The 25,200-nt window shown below is 38.3% G+C and overlaps 1 protein-coding gene across 5 annotated transcripts in view; it reads left to right on the top strand.

Moving 5' to 3' along the window:
• PPEF1 (protein phosphatase with EF-hand domain 1) overlaps positions 1–25,200 on the top strand; it is a 140,443-nt gene that overhangs the window by 91,080 nt on the left and 24,163 nt on the right. For 4 of the 5 annotated variants that reach the window (XM_070464633.1, XM_020891255.2, XM_020891256.2 and 1 more), the window contains 4 exons: positions 13,264–13,430; positions 16,254–16,290; positions 17,362–17,511; positions 21,684–21,824. In XM_070464633.1, coding sequence (XP_070320734.1) covers positions 13,264–13,430; positions 16,254–16,290; positions 17,362–17,511; positions 21,684–21,824 — 495 coding nt within the window. The remainder of the gene's footprint in view (positions 1–13,263; positions 13,431–16,253; positions 16,291–17,361; positions 17,512–21,683; positions 21,825–25,200) is intronic. The other variant, XM_070464634.1, reaches the window with a different exon arrangement.

Here is a 25,200-nt window from a genome sequence, read left to right as displayed (position 1 = left end):
TGGTGGCCTTGCGAAGATGGTGAGACACTTAGCTTGTGGGTAAGGAGTGTGCTAAGTTAGAGGCCAAGGAAGGAATGGGCAGGACACAGACACATCTCAGGAAGCTATGCTGTATGATGATCTGTAACTTGTGACAGTCAGCAATTTGCCTTTTCTGTCTTACTTTTTATCCAAAGTTTAAGTGAGGAATGGTGGTAGATCACACAAGTAGAGTGGGGCCTAAAACCATGAACAGAAACTGTTCTGGGTACGACGTTTCTACCTAAATATAAAGGACAGTGATATCCACCCATCCAAAGAACAAACTCCCGTCTTATTATCACTCCTATGGTCCCAAGTCCAGAATTAAGTAAAAAGGGTCTCTGAACTCTTGAAATCACTGTCAGAAATCCAATGAACACTCACAGGATGAGCCCTAGGCCCTTACTCAATGCCCAATGACCATATATCTGTAAAACCTTATCTGACACATTATTCCTGTAAGTTTGCCTGTCTGGTTACCTACACTGCCACAGATTAGGGAGTGAGAGGGGAAAGAAAAAGTGAGATAGAACGATGAAAAGTAAAATTCTTCCTGACAGTACAAAGAGATCTAAAACTATCAAAATGAGGTAGAAATGAAGCAGTAACATTAAGTGTTATGGGGCTGTGTGTGTCAGGGAGAGCTCCATTGTGAGCTCTCCTGAGGGGATGTGCCTGAGGGGATGCTTAGATTGATGAACCCGCATGGTCAAGAAAGTTTGAGTTTCTATGGTGTACACTCTGTTAAGAAGTAAAGAGACCAAATGGCCCATTTCCAGAACTCTTAGCCAGAATGGTTAAGTAATTTAAAAATGTATTTTAGCTTTTAAAGGAATAAACTTCATTGATCTGGAAAATTCGTTTCAGCAGTGCTGCAGTATGAGGAGTGTTGTTGGCTCTTAGGTACATGAAAATGAGAGAGCATGAAAAAAAGAAAGATTAGGTGAGGGAAGAGTAATGGGCCAGGAAAGCAGATGAGGAGGAAAGGAAGAACACCTTAAAATTGAGGAGAGAGGTGGAGAGTGATGGGTTTCTCTCGTGGCATCAGATACAGAGCTTGCCTGCACGGGGATTACAGCAAGCACTTACTGTGACCACAGCAGTCACTTGATTGCTTCAGGAAAAGGTAGAGTTTCTGTGATGGTGACTGGTTCTTGTTACTCAGTGCATCATCTATGTGTTAAATCCTAGTGATAGGTAATGCCTGCATGTGATACTCTCCTCTGGTTCATTCATGGGAACACACAGGATTAAGCCACCTCAGTGTAAGCCATGGGCTCACTCTCTTCTTTCTAGAAGCAGCTAGTGACAGGCGTTAACTCATCCTTATTTAACTTATTATTTAATTTATTAAAAGTACTTTATTATTATTAATTAAAATTGGTTTATTTTATTCAAGTTCTAGTTGAACTTGAATTTTGGGGAATAGCAAACTACATCCCGTGGGAGATTTTTTAAGCTGTAAGTGGCCAAAGCTTATACTGTGCTCTAACTTTTTCCTTTCCATCAACCTAAAAGAGAAACCAGGAAAAACTCAGGCTTTGAATTAAGGCATAATTGTAATTCATCTTTCAGTTGGTGTTTTGCTAGACAGTTTCTCCCTCATCATTTCTTTTTTGTAGTATAGAGTGAGTAGGCTGCAGGGCTGGGGCTGGCCCACGGCCAACCCAGGGCAAAGCCTGAGAGGGAGAGTTACAATGTAGGGTCCCTGAGATGCCTTGCCAATTTTCATCCAAATGACTGGTTCAGTTTAAGACTTCTATTTGTTACAACTGATCATATGCAGAAGTGCATCTGTCCACTCATTTATTCATTCAGTAAACTTTTATCTAGTCCCTGCAGTGTTCAAAGCCCTGTGTAAAAACTGTGGGGAGATACAAAGATGAATATAAATGTCATTCGTTTCACATGTATTTATTAGATACCTATGTAGGTCAACCAATAAAAAGACAAGATAGTTCAGGGTAGGACATGTTATAAATAGGGTATGCGAGATTCCAAGGGAGCACATTGGAGGGGCACCTAAGTCTTGGGAGACTTCCTGGATGAGGTGACATTAAGACAATCCCTTCAAAGTTTTAGTAATTTAGTAATTTTGCCTAATCATGAAGGAAAGTTTTGAAGAATCAGAAAAGATTAGTCCCACACCCTTTTTGTGGTGTGCTCCAATAAATGATGGAATTTGTACAAGTGATCATTTTTGTTGTTTTGACATTTTTAGTTTCTTATTATACTTACAAATTGTATCATTTAGCACCTTAAGACTAAGCTAGACAGTTTCAGCTCACAATCCCATCTAGGTTTGTAAGGAATTCCTCTGAGTGCCATATGATTAACCATGACACACCTTTACTTAAAAGAGCATCTCAACTTTATATGGCTTTGGATATCATCAAGTGAACAGATTTACATGGCATTAGTTGTTGTTCAGTCGCTAAGTCGTGTCTGACTCTTTGCAACCCCGTGGACTGCAGCACACCAGGCTTCCTTGTCCTTCACTATCTCCTGGAGTTTGCTCAAACTCATGTCCATTGAGTCAGTGATGCCATCCAACCATCTCATCCTCTGTCACCCCCTTCTCCTCCTGCCCTCAGTCTTTTCTAGCATCAGGGTCTTTACAGTGAGTCAGCTCTTCCCATCAGGTGGCCATAGTATTGGAGCTTCAGCATCAATCCTTCCAATGAATATTCAGGGTTGATTTCCTTTAGGATTGACTGGTTTGATCTCCTTGCAGTCCAAGGAACTCTCAAGAGTCTTCTCCAGCACCACAATTCGAAAGCATCAATTCTTTGGCATTCAGCCTTCTTTATGGTCCAGCTCTCATATCTGTACATGACTACTGGAAAAACCATAGCTTTGACTATACAACCTTTGTCAGCAAAGTGATGTCTCTGCTTTTTAATATGCTGTCTAGATTTGTCATAGCTTTTCTTCCAAGGAGCAAGCGTCTTTTAATTTCATGGCTACAGTCACCATCCATAGTGATTTTGGAGCCTAAGAAAATAAAATCAGTCAGTTTCCACTGGCATTAGTTAGGTCCTATTTTTAGACTTTATTTCCTGAAAAGGTTAATTTTAATCAGCCACTCTTGCTTAATTGAAGTGACCAATTTGGAATTCTTCATTCAGAACTGTAGCCTTGGTAAAATTACAAGACACTTTTCCTCATTGAATAGAAAGCTGGAAATTTTAGACTAAGTATTGGCAAGTTAGTTTGTTAAATTGATGCTTTAGGTGGAGACCTCCTGCAGTTGAAAGAGAGGTGCACATGGACAGAGAGAAGCTAATTACTTCTCAACCCTGTGGGTGTCATACTGATGCTGTCCGTGGGAGCCACACGGCCTTGTTTTCCTTTTCTTTCTCTCTTCCCCACCATCCTCTATCCCACCCCTTATGACCCAAATTTGCCAGCTGTGAAGGTCATTAAATATTTTCTTTTTTCTCTGTTGCTGATATTCTTCCTATTGCCACAGCAGTCAATTCTTTTCCCTTTAAAATTAAGGCAGTATGTTACATTCGGAACAGACCTCTAAATAGAGTTTGCAGACAAAATAAAAATTAAAATAATGTGGAGTTGAGGTCCAGAGATTATTTGATGTGCTTTGGGAAAATGTTCAAAAAAATTGCAGTTACTTCTAGATGTCTTATGTAAAATATATCAGTGGGAAATAGGAGTCTTTATCTCTACTCAAGTTGGGTAATTGTGGTCTGCTACTTTTCCCCCTGAAGGTCATCTGATGCTGTGTGCAGAGTTGTAGTTTACCCTGGGTTTTCTATATTTGTCAACTGTATCACCATAACATAGATGGTTTGTTGTGTATCAGCTGTGGAATAAGCCAGAGAGTTTGGTTTACTGGAACTGAGTGAAGGATGGGTTCACTCAGCAGCAGTGAGTCCTTTTTTGAAAGAAATCCAGAGAAACCTCAGTAACCAGAAGTCTAAATATCCTAGAGACCCATGTCCCAGAAGACTTAGGTCATCTTTTTATCTATTTTCCAATTCTCTTATTATTCTAAGACTAAAATGTATTTGAACTCAGACTATGTAAAGTAATACAACTAGTCCTGGACCAACAGTGCAGATCTTATACACCCAAATAAATCTTGCCTTTGCTTTCAGAGGCTCAACACTTACAGAAGTTCAGTATATATTTAGGACTCCTTTTAGAATCACTTTCAGAGACAGTGACATTTTCTACTGAATGAGCTTCATTATCACAAATCTTATTCTTTTGAAGACATGTGATTTTTTTTGAAAAGGTTAAAGCTTATTGGGTGTCAAGTGTGCTATGTAAGGTATATGGCTTAGCTGATCATTACTATTTGGGTCTTAAAATTAGGTTTGACTAAAGAAATTCACTATTCATGGTTCATAAAAGAGGTGAAATACCTATAAACAAAGTTGATTTAACTGGAGATGAATTCTACTACCAGAAAATTGGTCATCCCGGTGAAAAATAGTTTACATCTTTGTTCAAATTTTGGCTGCTGTTTTTCTCAAAATTTGATACTAAGGTTATACTGATCTTATGAGATAAATTGGAGAGATTTATATCTTTGTCTATGGTTTAGAACTTAAATCCCTTGTGCTCAAACTTGGCTATACATTGTAATCACCCAAGGAAATAGGAAAAAAAAAAACAAAAAAACAAACTACTGAGTTCCACTTCCAGAGATTTTGATGGACACCTAGGAATCATCATGTGATTCTAATATGCAGCCAAGGATGGGAATCATTAGTTGAAAGAACCTCAAAACTATTTGCTTAAAAAAAACCCACAATTATTTGCTTTTGAAAATGGAAAGAGAGCTCTACTATAAAGCCACATGCAAGTCTGTTCTCTATGTCTGCATCTCCATTGCTGCCCTGCAAATAGGTTCATCAGTACCATCTTTCTAGATTCCATATATATGCATTAATATACGATATTTGTTTTTCTCTTTCTGACTTACTTCACTCTGTATAATAGGCTCTAGGTTCATCCACCTCATTAGAACTGACTCAAATGTGTTCCTTTTTATAGCTGGAGAAAGAAAGGATGGGACAAATTGAGAGAGTAGCATGGAAACATATACATTACCATATGTAAAATAGATAGCCAGTGGGAATTTGCTGTATGACACAGGAAGCTCAAATCTGGTGCTCTGTGACCACTTGAAAGGGTGGGATGGGGTGGCAGGTGGAGGGAGGTTCAAGAGGGAGGGGACATATATATATACCTATGGCTGATTCATGTTGATGTATGGCAGAAGCCAACACAATATTGTAAAGCAATTATCTTCTAGTTAAAAATAAATAAAAAAGTAGACCAAAAAATTCTTTTAAAAATGGGAAAAAAAAAAGCTGTATGCAGACAATGCACTTTTTTAGTGTTCTACTTCTTTTGAATCAGTTTTCAGTCAGTTCAGTTCAGTTGCTCAGTTGCATCCAACTCCTTGCGACCCCGTGGACTGCAGGACACCAGGCTTCCCTGTCCACCACCAACTCACGGAGCCTACTCAAACTCATGTCCATTGAGTCGGTGATGCCATCCAACCATCTCATCCTCTGTCGTCCCCTTCTCCTCCTGCCCTCAATCTTTCCCAGAATCAGGGTCTTTTCCAATGAGTTGGTTCTTCGCATCAGGTGGCCAAAGTATTGGAGTTTCAGCTTCAGCATCAGTCCTTCCAATGAATATTCAGGACTGATTTCCTTTAGGATAGACTGGTTGGATCTCCTTGCAGTCCAAGGGACTCTCAAGAGTCTTCTCCAACACCACAGTTCAAAAGCATCAATTCTTCAGTGCTCAGCCTTCTTTATAGTCCAACTCTCACATCCATACATGACTACTGAAAAAAAGGCCATAGCTTTGACTAGATGGACCTTTGTTGGTAAAGTAATGTCTCTGCTTTTTAATATGCTGTCTAGGTTGATCATAGCTTTTCTTCCAAGGAGCAAGTGTCTTTTAATTTCATGGCTGCAGTCACCATCTGCAGTGATTTTGGAGCCCCCCAAAATAAAGTCTCTTACTGTTTCCATTGTTTCCCCATTTATTTGCCATGAAGTGATGGGACCAGATGCCATGATCTTAGTTTTCTGAATGTTGAGTTTTAAACCAACTTTTTCACTCTCCTCTTTCATGTTCATCAAGAGGCTCTTTAGTTCTTCTTCACTTTCTGCCATAAGGGTGGTGTCATCTGCATATCTGAGGTTATTGATATTTCTCCCGGCAATCTTGATTCCAGCTTGTGCTTCATCCAGTCTGGCATTTTGCATGATGTACTCTGCATATAAGTTAAATAAGCAGGGTGACAATATACAGCCTTGACGTACTCCTTTCCCGATTTGGAACCAGTCTGTTGTTCCATGTCTGTCAGTTCTAACTGTTGCTTCTTGACCTGCATACAGATTTCTCAAGAGGCAGGTCAGGTGGTCTGGTATTCCCATCTCTTTAAGAATTTTCTGCAGTTTGTTGTGATCCACACAGTCAGAGGCTTTGGCGTAGTCAATAAAGCAAAAGTAGATGTTTTTTCTGGAACTCTCTTGCTTTTTCGATGATCCAGCAGATATTGGCAATTTGATCTCTGGTTCCTCTGCCTTTTCTGAATCCAACTTGAACATCTGGAAGTTCACGGTTCATGTACTATTGAAGCCTGGCTTGGAGAATTTTGAGCATTACTTTGCTAGTGTGTGAGATGAGTGCAATTGTGCAGTAGTTTGAACATTCTTTGGCATTGCCTTTCTTTGGAATTGGAATGAAAACTGACCTTTTCCAGTCCTGTGGCCACTGCTGAGTTTTCCAGATTTGCTGGCATATTGAGTGCACTTTCACAGCATCATCTTTTAGGATTTGAAATAGCTCAGCTGGAATTCCATCACCTCCACTAGCTTTGTTCGTAGTGATGCTTCCTAAGGCCCACTTGACTTTGCATTCCAGGATGTCTGGCTCTAGGTGAGTGATCACACCATCGTGGTTATCTGGGTCATGAAGATCTTTTTTGTATAGTTCTTCTGTGTATTCTTGCCACCTCTTCTTAATATCTTCTGCTTCTGTTAGGTCCATACTGTTTCTGTCCTTTATTGTGCCCATCTTTGCATGAAATTTTCCCTTGGTATCTCTAGTTTTCTTGAAGAGATCTCTAGTCTTTCCCATTCTATTGTTTTCCTCTATTTCTTTGCATTGATCACTGAGGAAGGCTTTCTTATCTCTCCTTGCTATTCTTTGGAACTCTGCATTCAAATGGGTATATCTTTCCTTTTCTCCTTTGCCTTTAGCTTCTCTTCTTTTCTCAGCTATTTGTAAGGCCTCCTCAGACAACCATTTTGCCTTTTTGCATTTCTTTTTCTTGGGGATGGTCTTGATCACTGCCTCCTGTACAGTGTCACGAACCTCCATCCATAGTTCTTCAGGCACTATCAGATCTAATCCCTTGAATCTATTTGTCACCTCCACTGTATAATCATAAGGGATTTGATTTAGGTCATACCTGAATGGTCTAGTGGTTTTCCCTATTTTCTTCAATTTAAGTCTGAATTTGGCAATAAGGAGTTCATGATCTGAGCCACAGTCAGCTCCCGGTCTTGTTTTTGCTGACTGTGTAGAGCTTCTCCATCTTTGGCTGCAAAGAATATAATCAGTCTGATTTCAGTATTGACCATCTGGTGATGTCCATGTGTAGAGTCTTCTCTTGTGTTGTTGGAAGAGGGTGTTTGCTATGACCAGTGCATTCTCTTGGAAAAACTCTGTTAGCCTTTGCCCTGCTTCATTTTGTACTCCAAGGCCAAATTTGCCTGTTACTCCAGGTATCTCTTGACTTCCTACTTTTGCATTCCAGTCCCCTATAATGAAGAAGACATTGTTTTGGGGTGTTAGTTCTAGAAAGTCTTGTGGGTCTTCAGAGAACTGTTCAACTTCAGCTTCTTCAGCATTACTGGTCGGAGCATAGACTTGGATTACTGTGATATTGAATGGTTTGCCTTGGAAATGAACAGAGATCATTCTGTCGTTTCTGAGATTGCATCCAAGTACTGCATTTTGGACCCTTTTGTTGACGAAGGGCTACACCATTTCTTCTTAGGGATTCTTAACCACAGTAGTAGATGTAATGGTCATATGAGTTAAATTCACCCATTCCAGTTTTAGGATCAGTTTTAGTATCTTTAGTATCTTTACTAGAATCAGTTTTAGTAGCTTCTAATTTTCAAGAAAATCCTCCATTTCTCTTGATTGTCAAAGTATATTGCCACAAGTTCCAACATTATATTCTCTTTTTATATATATAATGTTAAAACTAACTTCTCTATATCTTTGCCTTTTTTCTAATCTTTAATCTTACATGTTTTTCATTATCTTTTTTTACTTATCCTTAATCAGGCTTATGATGAGTTTTATCATCAATTTTATTAGTTCTTTCAAAGAATCACTCTTTGGATTATATAGCTTTCATTTTTTTCATTTTCCATTTCATTAATTTCAGCTTTTATCTTTATCTAATTGATTTTATTTTTCTAATGTGTTAAGGTGAATATAGTCTTTCATGTGCTTCTTTAATAATGAAGGCATTTAAGACTACACATTTTTTCTTACTTTAGTTGTTACTGAGCCTTCTATCAAATTTATAATATTACTGTTAATTTCCTCTTTGATCCAATGGTTATGAAGACTATAATTTTTAATTTCCAAGGACCTTAATTCAAAAAGCTAGAATTTTTTGCATTATATTATTTGCTTCAGGTTTTATTGGATTATGATATGAGAATGTGTCCTTTGAAATGTTTATTATTTTGAATTTTTTTAGGATTTCTTTGAAATCAAGTATATGATAGATGCTCATGAAACTGCTGTGGACAAATGAAAAATTAATTGTATCTGCTATTCATAGGTTGTAGAGTTCTTCATATTTCTGTTTATTAAGTTCATTAGTTATACAGTTGATCCTTGAACAATACAAGAGTTAGTCCATGTATAAGTGATTGTTGGCCCTCCTCATCTGCAGTTCCTCTGTATCCAAAGAGTCAACCAACAATGGACCATGTAGTAGTGTAGTATTTACTACACTAAAAATTTGTGTTTAAGTGGACCCTTGCAGCTCAAACCCTCAGTGTTCAAGGGTAAACTGTACATTCAATTTTTTCCATTTGTATCTTTTTATTTTTTTTATTTTTATTTTTTTGTATCTTTTTAAATATGTGTATTATATATTTCTGTATAACAAATTACCCCAGTACTTACTGACTTAAAACTGCAAATGTTTAGTATCAGTTTCTGTGGTTCAGAAATCTGAGTACAGCTTAGCTGGGTGGTTCTGCCTGAAGGTCTCTCATGAGCTAGCAATCAAGCAGTTGGCTAGGGCTGCAGTCATTTGTAAGGTTAACTGGACCTGGTGGACCCATTTCCAAGATTGCCGACTCACATGGCTGCAGACACAGCTTTTCAGTTCCTTGCTGGCTGTTGACAGAACAGCCACATGGTCCTCTCCACAGGGTACCTGAGTGTTCTCATGACAGAGCAGTAGCTTTTCCCAGAGTGAGTGATCCAAGAGAGCAGATAGGAGGCTGCAGTCTCTTTTATGACTTAGTCTCCACAGTTGTACAACAGCACTCCTGCTTTTGTTTCTTATTCCTTCCTTAGAAGCAAATCACAAAGTCCAGCTCACATTCAGGGAGTGGTGTTAGGCTTCACCTTTTAAAAGGAGTATCAGATAATTTGTGGACATTATTTTAAACCAATAAATATGTTTGAATAATTTACTATGTGTTTTTTAAAATTTTCTTCTTGCATTTATAGTAAATATATGAAGCAAAAACTTGTTCTTTCGTTTATTGAATACAAGTTTATAAATTGAACCTTCTTCATAAAGTGGCCATTATTATGATATAATGTTGCTTTGTGATAATTTTTAGCACTTTGAATATTAAATTCCACTTTGTCAAATATTAATATTTTCATTTTTACCTTTTCTTTGTTACATTTACCTTGCTTTCAGTCTCTCTTTATTTTTTTCATGTGTATTTCTCACAAACTATAGATACTTGGAGTTTTGTGCTTTTAAGTAGTCTTTTTTTGCTGTTTTGGTGAAGTTTTTTAAATTATTGTTTTCTTTGGCATTTTTACCATGCTTTCCTATTCATTAGTTGTTATCTTCCTATTCCTGACATTTCTAATAAATGATGTATGTGTGTATACTTCCCAAATAGCTATAACTTTATTCCTTCTTCATTATCCTCTCTCTCCTCCAGTAAGGTAAATATATTTGTTTTCACACTTTCCATGTACATTCCCCATTCAGATGAGATTTGTAGAGAATTTTGCTTTTCTCCCTTTACATCCCCTACAAATCCTTAGTTTTGGTTCATGCCAGATTTTTAGTTCTTGACGATTATCAGATTTCCTTCATAATCTCTTCTGTTTCTTGAATCCTTGTTTTGTATTGGGTTGGCCAAAAAGTTCATTTAGGTTTTTCTGTTAGCTGTTTCAGAGAACACAATTTATACATTATTGCTATTGATTTATATTTAATTATGTATTGCAAGGTTTATTGTTCACAACTCTGATCTTTTCTCTTAGTCCTTCCCAGGCTTAAGGACTTTTTATTGTTACTGCTGTTATTTGGTTAAAATATGTTCTTGAGTGTTTTCCTCTGTGGGGCATGTGGATGCTAGGTTCTTTAAATGCATGTTCTTTGAATGCAGGGACTTCTATGTTTCTAACACCTAAAACTATGTCTGGTACATAACAAGCAATCAGTACACGTTCATTGAAAACAGGAGTCATGAGCTCTTTCAAACTTCAGGGTGAAGTCTCGTTTTAAACTGTAGAAAATTCCCTCTCTTATTTATGTAATTATTGCCTCTTCTCCATCTGTTCCTTTTTCCTGATTCTTGAATGCTTATTGTTGGCATATTAGTTCTCTTGGCTCTGAACTCTAATCTCTTATTCATTCCTCATGATTTCCATCATTTTGCCTTTTGCTCTTTGTGAGAGATTTTTCATCTGCTTGCTCTTTCAGGTCAGCAATGTATTTTTCAACCATTCTATCTTTTAGTTATCACTAGTCTATTGATATTTTAAATTTCAATAGCATATTTTTAATGCCAGGAATTACTGACTTTCTGTTCTTTATTTCATGATACTCTCATTTTTCAAAAAGGTGGGCCCCTGTCTCCTCCAGCACTGTTACCTCATTAGGGGATGGTACTTTAGTAGGGCTGATTGGTCTGCCTCTGTGGTTACTGGATCCTCTTAAATATGATGTTATTTCCATTTTAAATTTTCTGCTTAAGCTAGGCCAAGCTTCTCCATAGTTGGAGGCACAACAACACTTTCTGCTTCTGCATCAAGAGTGTGAGAGGAAGTCTCTGTGTTCCTAGGTGTCTCTAAATGCATGTGTTAGTATTCTTTTAGTTTCAGAGATGTGAAAGTTCTTCTGCCTTTCCTGTAAGATCCAGATCCCTCCCCCCTCAACCAAGACCACACACATGCTCTGAGACAAAGTGTCCCCTTAATCACAGAGTCTACATGTCCCCTCAGGCCTAGTTCTTCCACAGCTCTCTGCTGCTCCTTAAGCCCCCTTCAGTCCTGGACATCTCGATAAAATCTATAGCCTCCAGCATTCCTAAGACTTCACCAGGTTACTCATGGCAGCCAGGTGAAGTCTGGGGGGAGGAAGAGTATTAGAGATGCAGAATCACTCCTTTTTGCTTTATGTTTTGATGAACAATAGCCTATATTTTTATAATTGGCTCACACTATCTAAGCCCAGTGTGAATAGGTTATGTGAATTCATGTATAAGAAAATATAAAGTGGTGGGGTTGTAAAGTTAGAAATAACATGGAGGTCATAATAAAATGAATCTCTTAGTTTGTGTGGTGCTTTATAGTTTTTACACACTATAGTAAAAGCACACTGTAGTTTTTACATACTACAGTCTCATGTGAGTTCCAAAGTAGCCCTGTATGATAAGCATGGAAGTTATCATTTAACATATGAGGAAACTAGAGTTCATAATGATCAAATAACTTGCCCAGGGACACATGGGTAATAGTGGAGCTGAATTAGAGAATAAGTCTTCTGGCCCAGAACACTACACCACTGCTTGCTCTTTTCCAGTTGCCTTCAGAACATGTTTTGTTGCATAGTTACTTCTGGAATTCCCAAGTTATATGCTACAACTTGTATTTTATTTTTTCAACTATTTTTGTCATATTGATATGAACAATTTAAAATGTATATAAATACTAGGTGGTGAGTATAAAGTAATAATATTTTCTTACATAATTTGAAACCTAACAAAAGAGAAAATCGAAAATCATTTGAAAAAAATTAATATAACTAGAATATGTGAATTACTTCTCGAAGGTAACTTTTTTGAAAGAGGACATATATTAGAATATATGAGTACTTAAAATTTTCTTTTTGTAATGTATTTTTTAGACATTTGAATTATCTTACTATGCAATAAAAATGCACTCAACCATTTCTCTACCAGGCATGGTATGTTTTATCTTAGAGTTTACTAGTACAGAAGTAAAGGAAAGAATAGCTGCCATAAAGACCAGACCTTTGTCTTAATCCCAGTCCTTTTTTATGTGAACACTATATTTTAAAGTATTATGCTCAGGAGTGGTAATCAACATATTAAACAACAAATACGGCTCTGGTTGGTGAGCAGTCAAGAACACATGCCTCCAACACCTGGTGTAATTGTATCAGAGTGGACCAATGGTATATGAGCTCTGCTCACAGTTGGACAGTACCTTACACTTCCCTGAGTACTTTCATATCCTGTCTCTCATTTTTGATCTGGGATGGGGTTCTTTTTACAAATTGAGAAAATCACAGCCTCGAGAAATTAAACAGAGGGTCCCTTAGAATGAACGACTTCTGGCTCTTAGTTCAATGTTTTTCCTTCTTCTACCCAAGGAAGAGATGAAAGAATCCATTTTTAATAGGATAATTATCAGGTCCTTTCAGAGAAAACTCATAGTTTTCATGTGCAGAAGTGAGTAGGATGAACCATCCCCCCGGTGTACCTGTCCCAAGCTAATTCTTTACTTCCAAAAGGTCTCTTGCAGGAGAAGAGTGAAACCTTTCACTCTTGCCCTGGAAAAGTAAAATTGGCTTGAGTGGGTGAGCAGATTTTTCCCAGTGGAAGAACTGACTCAGCCTCTTTTCTCCATATCCACGTGAACGTTAAATACAAAACCTTACTTTTAAAAGTACATTCTTTTAACTGCTCCTTTCCCCCCCTCTTCCTTCCACAGAATGGTCTCCCCTCAGCGAGCAACCCATATGTTTTTAACGGTGATTTTGTAGATCGAGGAAAAAATTCCATGGAGATCCTAATGATCCTGTTTGTGAGTTTTCTTGTGTACCCAAATGACCTGCACTTGAACAGAGGCAACCATGAGGATTTTATGATGAATATGAGGTAACCTAGCCCTGTAGATTTCCTCTTTTGTTTCCTGTTTTGGAAGATGCTACCGTGTTTAGTTCCTAGCAGAGAGTTAGAAGTGAGTGTAGAGAAATAGGGATGAGAATCTCAAGGAAGATCTCAGTTCTTACCCCAGTTTACCTCCCTCAATCCTCTACTGTGTGAGTATAAATTGCTCTAAAATTCCCTTCCTATCTTTTCTTCCAATCCTTCCTTTTCCCTTCTATTTTGTTCTTCCTCCCATGCCCACCCTTCCCAAGCCAAATTATGTGCTTTCTAGACGTGTTAGGCCAGGTTTGGAGGTGTGGTTGAGCAGGTTTAGATGGACTCATTCTCTCGATACTCTTTTGGCTTCCCTCAGAAGTTGTCTCGGAAACTAGTACTGTGTTTTTCACTAATGTGTATATTTTTTTTATGACATGGTGATTGCTTCTGGCATAGTTGTTCATAAACATATTTGAGAACAGCTGTAACATAGCATTTCAGCTATCTGACTCACTGGAAGTTTGGGGAATAAAGATTGGTTAAGTGGTTTACCAGTTTTTGCTGTGAAAGGCACAGTAAGTGACAAATGTTCTTCTTTCCTTTCTTTCCTCCTCCTCCTCTCTTCTTTCCCTTCCTCCCCTTCTTCCTCTCCTCCTTTTGTTTCTTGTTTTATGAAAAAACAATCCAGTTTGCACTAGGGAAGTAGAAGGCATGGCATGTTAGATGCTTCAGTCCTGGGCTTTTGAGTGCCTGAATCAGAGCTCAGCAACTGATGAGTTTTCTCTTTAGGGGAGTTTTGGCACTTGGCCTGAAAACAAGAGTTTCAATTCTAACCCTCAGGTTTGGAAGAAAATGCTAAATATGAAGGAAAAAAATCCCAAGGCTATTTTCAGAGGCTATACATATATATACACAATATAGCTCAATACATATATGTAATATAGCTCAAAACATTTATTTGGGCATGCCATTTATTCTTCCATTTATTTAGCTATTCAGTTCTATTTGTTGTTGTTGCTGTTCAGTCGCTAAGTTGTCCGACTCTTTGTGACCCTATGAACTGTAGCATGCCAGGCTTCCCTGTCCTTCACCATTTCTCAGAGTTTGCTCAGACTCATGTCCATTGAGTCGGTGATGCCATCCAACCATCTTATCTCCCGTCACCCCCTTCTCCTTCTGCCCTCAATCTTTGCCAGCATCAGGGACTTTTCCAGTGAGTTACCTCTATGCATCAGGTGGCCAAAGTGTTGGAGCTTCAGCTTCAGCATCTAGTGCTGAATGGTTACTGAAAGAGACATGGCTCCTGCCCTCCTAGAATTTACATCTAGCAGGGAAGACACAAGTTGAGCAGGTTTTTCAAGTGTGATGAATTTGTAAAGAGGGAGATCCAGCCTGTCTGAGGGGTGGTTGGAAGGTTCTCCCGTAGAAATATGGCATTAGCCTGAGACCTGAAGGATGAATTAGGAAACCAAGAGAGGACCATGGCAGGAGTGGATGGGAAACAGTGTTCCACAGTGAAGACAATTTAGGCAGAGCTTGAGAAAGGACTTTTTAGACTTGAGAGAAGTTCAGAATAGGAGAAGCATAAACTGAAGAACAGGATGGTACCTGATAGGGCTGGAGACGTAAGAAATTATTGCAGAGGAATTTGAGCTTTCTTCTGAGGACAGGAGAAAATCATTGAAGAGTATTATAAAATTTGTGTTGTAAGATGCAGCAATAAGAGTAGTTTGGTGAGGGACAAGAATGGATATGGGAATGCCAGTAGGAAATATAAGAGTTGAAGAGATAGATGATGGGTTCTAACTTAGACTGGGAGATGGAGACACAAAGAAGTAGATAGATTCAAGAGGAGTTTAGGCATTTTTTAAGGCTTGGTAACATGATATGGAGGACTTGAAAGAAGAGAGAATCAAGATGACCTCCAGGTTCCTAGGTTGAATTTGCAATATCACTGATATTGGGGACATGATAAGAGCAGAAAGGTGGGCTGAGGGAGAATGATGAGTTCAGTTGGGGGTAAGCTGATTTGAGGTGCTGTTGAATAGGCAGGACTGAGTTCATTTTAGGAAACATCACTTACACTGTAGAAGCTTCACATGACATGATTTGTGTGGAAACCTGGAGTGAGTATGCTGCATTCTGACTTCACTTTGTTGGGTATATATTATTCAAGATATATTATTATACTTCAAGATATATATTATTATCTTAAGGCAAAGAAAGTATTGGGAAAAAATCTCATCATTAAATCCCTTTTAGTGACTGCTATTCAGGCATTAAACTTCCTGATACTTTTTATTAAAACCTTCAATACCATTACATGAGCTATGTCAGAGAGAGTATTAAGAACCAACTTATTACCTTCTAGGCTTTTCTTTGTTTGGTCTTTTTTCCCTCCTAATCATTCATTTACCATAAGGTATAGGATGTCTGAGAAATTCTATATAAATGAAAAGCATTCTCCCACACACCTTCCCTCAGTGGCCACAGCACACTGTGGATACTTGCAGTACTTAGACACCAGTGCCTACCACATATTTCTTAAGTTGTCTTGTATTGGTTTCATGAAAATTTATCTTCTTTTCCCAGCTATACTCTAAACTCCTTGAGGGTAGGGATGACATCATCAGCTGCCTTTGTTCTTTCCCATAGTGCCTAGCAAAGACTTGAGTAAGTAATAGTTCCAACTGAAGTCTAGTTGCTTGAGTTCTTGATACTTGTGATAGATGTTAAGGACTTGCTTTTTTGCATGACTTGACTCACGTAAGTGGGAGTTACAGGGAACTCTTTCAGCATTCAGTGACAGAGTTGAAATCCCATTGTTTTTTTCAGGTATGGCTTCACGAAAGAAATTTTACATAAATATAAGGTAAGACTCATCTACTTTTTTTTTTTACATCCTCTTTGCTGTTTATACATAGAAGTTTAAAAAAGGAAAAGCTTCAAGAAGGATGATGGGAGAATTAATCAGAATCTGGGCCAATAAAAGCACAAAAGGAAGCCCTGGCCATGGTGAAGACCTGTTTTTCTTTCTGGACTAAACCAAGCTTTTTCATTGTAACTTCTGTGTGAGTTTTAACACAGATACAAACTCTGTTATTTCAAAGATACCTGGGATTTGTTTTACTCAGGTTTGGTAAAACATGGAAATGACTGTCATGAAGGGAAAAGTTTTTACTCACAATTCCTTAGAAACTGAAGTCAGTGGTACACCACACCATATGGGGCTGCACCTCAGGGTCAGTCAGAGGCAGTGGCAAGAGTCTTTATTGTGGTTTTCTCAGGAAGAAATGGGTGAGGCAGTGTAAGCAGATGTAGAATTGGCTCATTTGAGTAATTTCAGCAGGCTCTGGGACTTACAAGCTGTCCACAGTTGCCTGGTATCTGGCTGGCCCTGGGGTGATTGGAGCAGGAAATAGTGGCCCTGGGTGTGCTGTACTCAGTTGTCTGACTCTTTGTGACCCCATGGACTGTAGCCCACCAGGCTCCTCTGTCTGTGGGATTCTCCAGGCAAGAATACTGGAGTGGGTTGCCATGCCCTCCTCCAGGGGAATCTTCCTGACCCAGGGATGGAACCCACGTCTCTCATGTCTCCTGCATTGGCAGGCTGGTTAAATCTGTAAAGGACTAGTTGGGAGGATGGGCTCTGGGTAGGTTGATTTGCATATAAAAGGCACCCCCTTTTACATACAAAAGACAACTTCTTACTATCTCTAGGAATTAACTAGTCTTGGGAGGGGCAGTCTCTTCCCCTGGGTCAGCAAGTCAAAGTATCAAAAAAAATTTAAAAGACGTGATTAATGCATGCTTGTTGGTTAGTGTGTCCATCCTGACCTAGTTTGGGTGGCATGAAAACTGTTGGTTTTTGTCCATATGTTGGGACTATTCAGTAAAATTGAAGCTATCAGAAAAACAAACTTACTCAAGCTCTTACTTACAGCTGCACGGAAAAAAAATCTTACAAATCTTGGAAGAGGTTTATACCTGGCTCCCAATTGGTACAATCATTGACAATGAAGTCCTGGTCATACATGGAGGGATATCAGAGTCCACAGACTTGAATTTACTCCACCGTTTAGAAAGAAACAAAGTAAGAAACAATGTTTGCATGAATGTCGTCTCAGAGATTTACAAAGGGATACATACCTCCTTTCATGTATTGTTTTATATAGATCCGTGTTTTAATGATTGCTGTAACTCTGAAAAAATGAGTAAAAATTTTAAGAAAATCCATGATTGCATGATAAAGAACTAAATTGACAACGTCTATATATGGAAAATATATTTTTAAAAATTCATGGTGAAAGTGGGAAAATATTGGCATTTCATAATAGTTTCTAAAAGTGAAAAATCCTGATTTTTGAAAAGTTAAAATTTCTAATTAATTAATGTTTTAAAATATACCAACATAAAGTTTACCCCTTTAACGATTTTTAAGTGTGCAGTTCAGTGGCATTAAGTACTTTCACATTATTGTGCAACCGTCACTACTGTCACCACCATCTATTTCTAAAACTTTCCATTTTCCCAAACTGAAACTACCCATTAAACACTAATTCCCAGTTCCACCTTCCCCAGCCCTTGGCAGCCACCATTCTGTGTTATAGCTCTAAGAATTTGACTCCTCTAGGAGCCTTATAGAAGTAGAATCATACAGCAGTTTGTGAATTGGTGTGATTTCCCATATATATTCCAAATGGCTCAGGATATTTTTTTGGGGGGGGGTAGTTTAATATTTTAATCCTAAGTAACGATATTCAATACAGCAGAAGCAGAGCAGGAATATGTATCGACCCTCTGAGGGAAATGGCTGTGTGGGGCCTGAAGCTCTGAGGCTTGGTGAAAGGCTTCTTTGGTGGGGCTTTGCAGAGTGACTGGAATTGCCTTCCGCATGTCAAGAGCCCAGCCAATGCCCCCAGACTAGGGGAACCACCTGGGCATGACAACCAGTGGCAGCTCTGAGCCCGGTGATCATGTGCAGTCCTAGTGAGAAACCTGAACCTTGCTCCTCAGGACTGTTAAGCAGATTCCTACCAATCTATGCAAGGGGAATCTAGAACTAGAATTTAATTTGATGTGGACATGTGATTCCTGTTCACCTTGAGTTTTCAAGAGTCCTTATACCTTTAAATACCTATGAATGATTATATTGTCGCCAACTCCTTCTCATTCTTCTAATTTCAGCTTAAACATACCCCTCCCCTGGAAAGCCCTCCATGACCTCCAGACTAGATCAGGTCCCCGTCCGTATGCTCTCAAGCCCCTTGTACCTATCCTTCATAACAGTTAGCAAAATTAAATAAGCAATTGTGGTACTATTTGTTTACCACCTTCCCCTGCTTCTCTAGTTCACTGATATAACTCCAGCACCTAAGATGTAGTCAGTATTAATGTTTGTTGAATATTTCCTAAGAGATTTAAGACTGAGGTAGGGCAAACCTAAGGTAAAACTGGATAAAAACTTTTTTTACAACTCCTTTCCTGATTCTGTACTGATTTTACATACCCCCTCCCCAGCCTCACCCAGTGATGACCATACTTCCTGGTTTACACCTGTTGTCTTGGTGTAGGTGTTAATACCACCTCCCTTTACTCTCAGAAGTATCCCAGTTGCAATAAATTTTAAGGCCACCCGAATTTAAGGTACCTTTCTTAGGATCTCAGCAAATAGTCAAGCCAATAAGATGTTTGAATCAACATGAGACAGTAATTGTTAACATAATGAGTGGATATGATTCTAGCCAAGAGCAAGGGAACATGATGTTTTTGTCAGTCAAATATTGGCAAGCGCATGGTGGGAAGGCGGCAATCCACCACCACTGGCCCTGTGACAACAGCACTAATCAGCCGTGGCAGCCACTACTAATTGATCAGATTGAAAACTTTTCCTTTCCTGAGGTTAGCCTGAGAAGCCAGTCCTCTCTCGGGCTTTTTGAGATATTAACAGCGTTTCTCTGAAATGTCCATTACTATTTCTGTGGAGACCCTAAAGTGAGAGCCACCTTAACCTACTAAACACTGTGAAGCTCTGACATCAGACAGATGTAGCTAACATTACATCTATTACATACTGCTTCTACCCCTTCCTGGCTGGGTGACTGGGTAAGGTACCAATGATTTTTAAGCCTCAGTTCCCACATCTATGCACTAAAGCTAAAAAATACCTACCATATTGGATTGCTGGGAAGATTAAATATAACCACCTAGATGAAAAATATGGCAGAGAGTAAGCTCTGAACATAAAGCTCTCTTCTCCAACTCCGTCCTCTTTTTCATGATACTTAAAACTGAGGTTTAAATTTCAGTCACCAAGAGAGACCTTGGGGAGAAATTTTGAGGCCAGAAATTTTCCCAGGATACCTCACATTTCACCCACTTCGGGGATCATTGTTCCACATACTGTTAAGACTGGCTTTAAAGGTAGAAATTTGACTTGTATGTTTTTTGTCTACCCTGCTAGAATGAAGTTGAACTGGTAGCACATGTTCTTTGTGTGAAATATAATTGAACTGTAATGAAAGTAGTAGGTTTAAGCCTTTTGGAACTCTACCAGATGAGATACAAAAACAGATTTTCAAGTTAGTTTTATAACCCCCACTTGCCCGTCTGTTTGGACCTCCAAATATAGGGATGAACATGCTTCCTGGTTCACACCTGCTGTATGATTTAGTTGTTCATGGGGGAGGGGTAGAATTGGGGGAACTCAATGACAACCTCCACTGCAGGTTCATTAAAGGTATTTTGTAAGGTGGGCAGGTTGGGAAGGGGGGATGGTGAATGCAGAGGGACAGAGAAGGAAGACTATAATACTTAAGCCTCTGGTTTAGTATTCTTCAAACTCCTTGGCAGAGGTTATGGGAAGAGATGGCTAGTAGGACCCCCAGGAGAAAATGATGATGTGGCACCCAGTAGGGACTGGGCAAAGTGTCCTGATCCCACATGGCCTTGAAAACAGAAGAGCCACAGTACTTAAGAGACTGTGTGGCTTTGTCCTGCCCGATGACCTTATCAGAAGTGAGTTGTGTAGACCTAAGTCCAGAGTGTCCTCCCAAAATACTTTGCTCTGCCTAAGACCTGGAGACATTTGCTGGGGGGGAGACAGGGAGGTAGGCTGTGAAGTGAAGTGAAGTCGCTTAGTCGTGTCTGACTCTTTGCGACCCCATGGACTGTAGCCCACCAGGCTCCTCCATCCATGGGATTCTCCAGGCGAGAATACTGGAGTGGGTTGCCATTTCCTTCTCCAGGGGATCTTCCCGACCCAGGGATCGAACCCAGGTCTCCCGCATTGCAGGCAGACGCTTTAACCTCTGAGCCATCAGGGAAGCCCAGCTCACTAATAATAGCTGAAATTGAATTCCAGCCATCTCAATGAGATAGGACCTCAGAATATGGTTTGCTTTTATTTTTGAAAAATAAAGGTAAGATTTTATATACACCTTAGTTTATAGAAGAAACTTAAGTGCCTACCTCAGAGAATTATTCATCACTGAACTAAGGCTTCCAATGTGATAGAACCATTGCTTCAAATTGTTTTGTATAAAGGTGTGGTGCTACAAAGAAACAAGTATAAAATTGCAGTCTCAAATTATGTAAGGGAACATAGAAGGGATTATAGTAATTGATGTACTATCAGAAAGACATTTTGTTTCCAGAGAAATACATCACCTTTGTTACTAGGATTAGATGTAATGTTCAGTTGTTGGCAGGTCAGACTGAGAACCCAGTGCACTTGTCAGAAGGCTTCCAAAGTTTTCAATTTATGTCCCCTTTGTGAACTTCCTTGGACATAGATGTACTTTCTCTCATTTCTCCTGGAAAACACAACAAAAAGAAAAGCAGTCATCCTCTTAAGAGGTGTTTCTGAACTCCAAGCCTATTAGTTCTCTCTTAGGTCCATGTATAGATAAAGGGTCAGAGGGAGACTAGTTTTCCCTTAGCATCTTCCATTTCCCGTCATAACGCCAAAGAACATGTCTCCACTGACATCTGTGCCTCTGGGGTCTTTCAGAAACTCTAATGGGGAACTTTCCCTGTAAGACAGTGTCTCTAGTTGAAAAATGTACAAACAGAGCTTAACAGGCTCAGTTTATAGAGATCAGTGCATCAGTAAGATGAAGGAGGTAGGTGAGATGGAACAGGTGGTCATGTATTTTCCATTGAGTTGAGGCACAATAATATAGACAAAATAGCAACTAGTGCTGAAGTTTCTACATGTAGCACACTAAGCATAGGGTTTGGCCAAAGCATGAATTTATTTTGTAGATGAGATCTGTGCTGATGCCACCAATTCCAATGGATGGAGACTGTGCTGAGAAGAAAAATAAACTGGGTACAACCAGTTTATTGGGAATCAGAACAAGTGGATCCTTTTCTGAACAATTAACAAAGCAGGAATGGGAGCAGGTAAGTAATCAGACTGTTCACTAAAGTGGCAGTGAAGATGCAGTGTAGATGATTTTGTCCCTAATGATATATAAGTGACTTACCTTTCTAAGCAGATCATATCCTTTTCTCTAAATCCATTACTATATTTAACAGCTTAATTGAAATATCATTCAAATACCATATAATTCACTCACTTAAAGTATATAATTCATTGAATTTGGTATATTCAAAATGTACAACTATCCCCACAATCTAAATTTAGAATATTTTCATCACCTGAAAAAGGAACTTCACATACCTATTACCAGTCACTTCCCATTCTCTTCCCATCCCCGCAGATTAGACATTTTGGTCTTAGTAGATTTGTCTATTCTGGACATTTATAGAAAAGGACTCATACAGTGTGTGATCTTTTGTCTCTGGCTCCTTTTACTCAGTCAGAATAAAAGATTAATGCTTTTGCTTTGAGTTTTGGTGTTGTATCTAAGAAGCCATTGCCTAACCCCAAACTGTGAAGATTTATTCCTGTGTTTTCCTCTGAAAATTTTATAGTTTCAGCTCTTACATTTAGGTGTCTGATCCATTTTGAATTAATTTTTGTGGATAGTGTGCGGTAGGTGTCCAAATTCATTTTATTGCATGTGGCTATCTAATTATCCCAGCACCATTTGTTAAAAAGACTTCCTCTCATTGAGTTTTCTTGGCACCCTTATGAAAAATCAATTGACCATAAATATGAAGGTTTATTTCTAAACTCTTGATTCTATCCAATGATCTATATGTCTATCCTTATATCAGGATGACACAGTTTTGATCAATATAGCTTTGTAGAAAGCTTTGAAACTGGAAAGTGTGAGTTCTCCAGCTTTCTTCATTTTCAAGATTGTTGTGACTATTCTGGGTCCCTTGAATTTCCATATGAATTTTAGAATCAGCTTGTCAATTTCTACCAAAAAAAAAGAGCTGGAATTTTGGTAGGGATTGCCTTGAGTTTGTGGATCAATTTAGTTACTATTGCAATCTTAACAATATTGCATCTTTAATTCCATGAATGTGTGATGTCTTTCCATTTGTTTAGATCTTTCATTTCAACAGTGCTTTGTAATAACATACATGGAAATACTTGTTAAAGTTATTCCTAATTTATTCCCAAATACTTTTGACACTATATTAAATAGAATTGTTTTCTCAATTGCATTTTGGATTGTTCATTGCTTGTATATATTGACTTTTATATACTGATCTCATGTTGTGAACCTTGATAAACTTGTTTATTTTAATGGTTTTTAGTGGATTCCCTGGGACTTTGTATTAAATATAAACAAGAACATGCTTCTTTCTTTCCAATCTGGCTACCTTTTTTTTCTTTTTCTTGCTTCATTGTCCTGTCTAGAACCTCTAATACAGTGTTGAAAAATAGAAGTGGTCAGAGTAGACATCTTTGTCTAATTCCTAATATTAGGGGGAAGCATTCAGTCTTTTCCCATTAAGTATATTAGTTGTTTGTTTATGTGTTAACTATCCCTCATCAAATTGAGGAATTTCTCTTCTGTGCCTACTTTCTTGGGTGTTTTTTTACCATGAAAGAGTGTTGGACTTTTGTCAAATGCTTTTCTGTATCTGTTAGGATGATCATGTTATTGTTTGTTCTTTATTCTACTAATGTGGTGTATTACATTGATTGATTTCAGATGTTAAACCAATCTTACATTTCTGGGATAAATCCCACTTGGTCATGGCATATAATCCATTTTATCTGTTGTTGGCTTCATTTTGCTACTTTTTGAGGATTTTTATATTTATATTCATAAAGGATATTAGTCTGTAGTTTTCTTTCTTGTGATGTCTTTGGTATTATTTTAAAATCGACCTCATAGGATGAGATAGGAAGTATTATCTCCTCTTCTATTTTGTGGAGGAGTTTGTGTGAAGGATTGATGTTAATTCTTCAAATGTGTAGTAGAATTCATCAGTGAAACCATCTGAGCCTGGGCTTTTTTCTTTGTAGGCAGTTTTAAAATGACTAATTCAGTCTTCTTTCTTGCTATAGTTCTATTCAGATTTTTTACTTCTTGAGTAGTTGTATCGTGGTATCCTTGATAGTTTGTGTCTTTCTTGAAACTTGTCCATTCATCTAGTTTATCTAATTTGTTAGCCTAAAGTTGATTGTAACATATACATATATATGAAATATATTTATTAAAAAAATATTTTGAAATTTCTTTGTTAGCGATGCATCCTTTTATTTCTGATTTTAGTAATTTGAGTCTCTTTTTGCTTGGTCAGTCTCACTAAGATTTTCTGTTTTATTGGTCTCTTCAAAGAATCAATTTTTTTTTTTTTTACTTTCTCTATTGTTTTCTGTTCTTTCCATTTATTTCTGCTTTAGTCTTTATTTTTTCCTTGCCTTCTGATTTAGATTTATTTTGGTCTTCTTTTTCTAGTTTCCTAAGGTGAAAGTGTTATTCATTTGAACTCTTTATCCTTTGCTAATGAAGCTATAGATTTCCCTGTGAGTACTGCTTTAGTTCCATCTTGTGAGTTTTGCTATGTTGTGCTTTTGTTTTCAGTCATCTCAAAGAATTTTCTAATTATACTTTTTAACATATATGTCATTTAGGAATATGTTGTTTAATTTCTGCTTATTTGTGAGTTTCTCATATTTCCTTCTCTTAATTATTCCTACTTGAATTTGTGGTTGAAGGACATACTTAGCATGATTGCAATCCTTTTAAAACTTATTGAGGCTTTTTTTTTTTTTTAATGCTCTAGCATATGGTTTGTCTTGAAAAATGCTCTGTGTGCTCTTGAGAAGAAAATGTATTCTGTTCTTATTCAGTGAAGTGTTTTATATATATGTATAATAATTGATTTGAAATACTTGTCTGCTAGTTCGGTTCAGTTCAGTCACTCAGTCGTGTTCAGCTCTTTGCCACCCCATGGACTACAGCACGCCAGGCCTCCCTGTCCATCACCTTCTCCCGGTGATGGACTCAAATTCATTTCCGTTGAGTCGGTGATGCCATCCAACCATCTCATCCTCTGTCATCCCCTTCTCCTCCTGCCTTCAATCTTTCCCAGCATCAGGGTCTTTTTAAATGAGTCAGTTCTTCCCATCAGGTGGCCAAAGTATTGGAGTTTCAGCTTCAGCATCAGTCCTTCCAATGAATATTCAGGACTGATTTCCTTTAGGATGGACTGGTTGGATCTCCTTGCAGTCCAAGGGACTCTCAAGAATCTTCTCCAACACCACAGTTCAAAAGCATCAGTTCTTCGGCGCTCAGCTTTCTTTATAGTCCAACTCTCACATCCATACATGATTACTGGAAAAACCATAGCTTTGACTAGACAGACCTTTGTTGGCAAAGTAATGTCTCTGCTTTTTAATATGCTG

Source organism: Odocoileus virginianus, unplaced genomic scaffold (assembly GCF_023699985.2).
Source record: "Odocoileus virginianus isolate 20LAN1187 ecotype Illinois unplaced genomic scaffold, Ovbor_1.2 Unplaced_Contig_38, whole genome shotgun sequence".
Taxonomy (NCBI): domain Eukaryota; kingdom Metazoa; phylum Chordata; class Mammalia; order Artiodactyla; family Cervidae; genus Odocoileus; species Odocoileus virginianus.
Note: the sequence above shows the minus strand (reverse complement) of the source record. Positions and strands in the feature narration are given on the sequence as shown.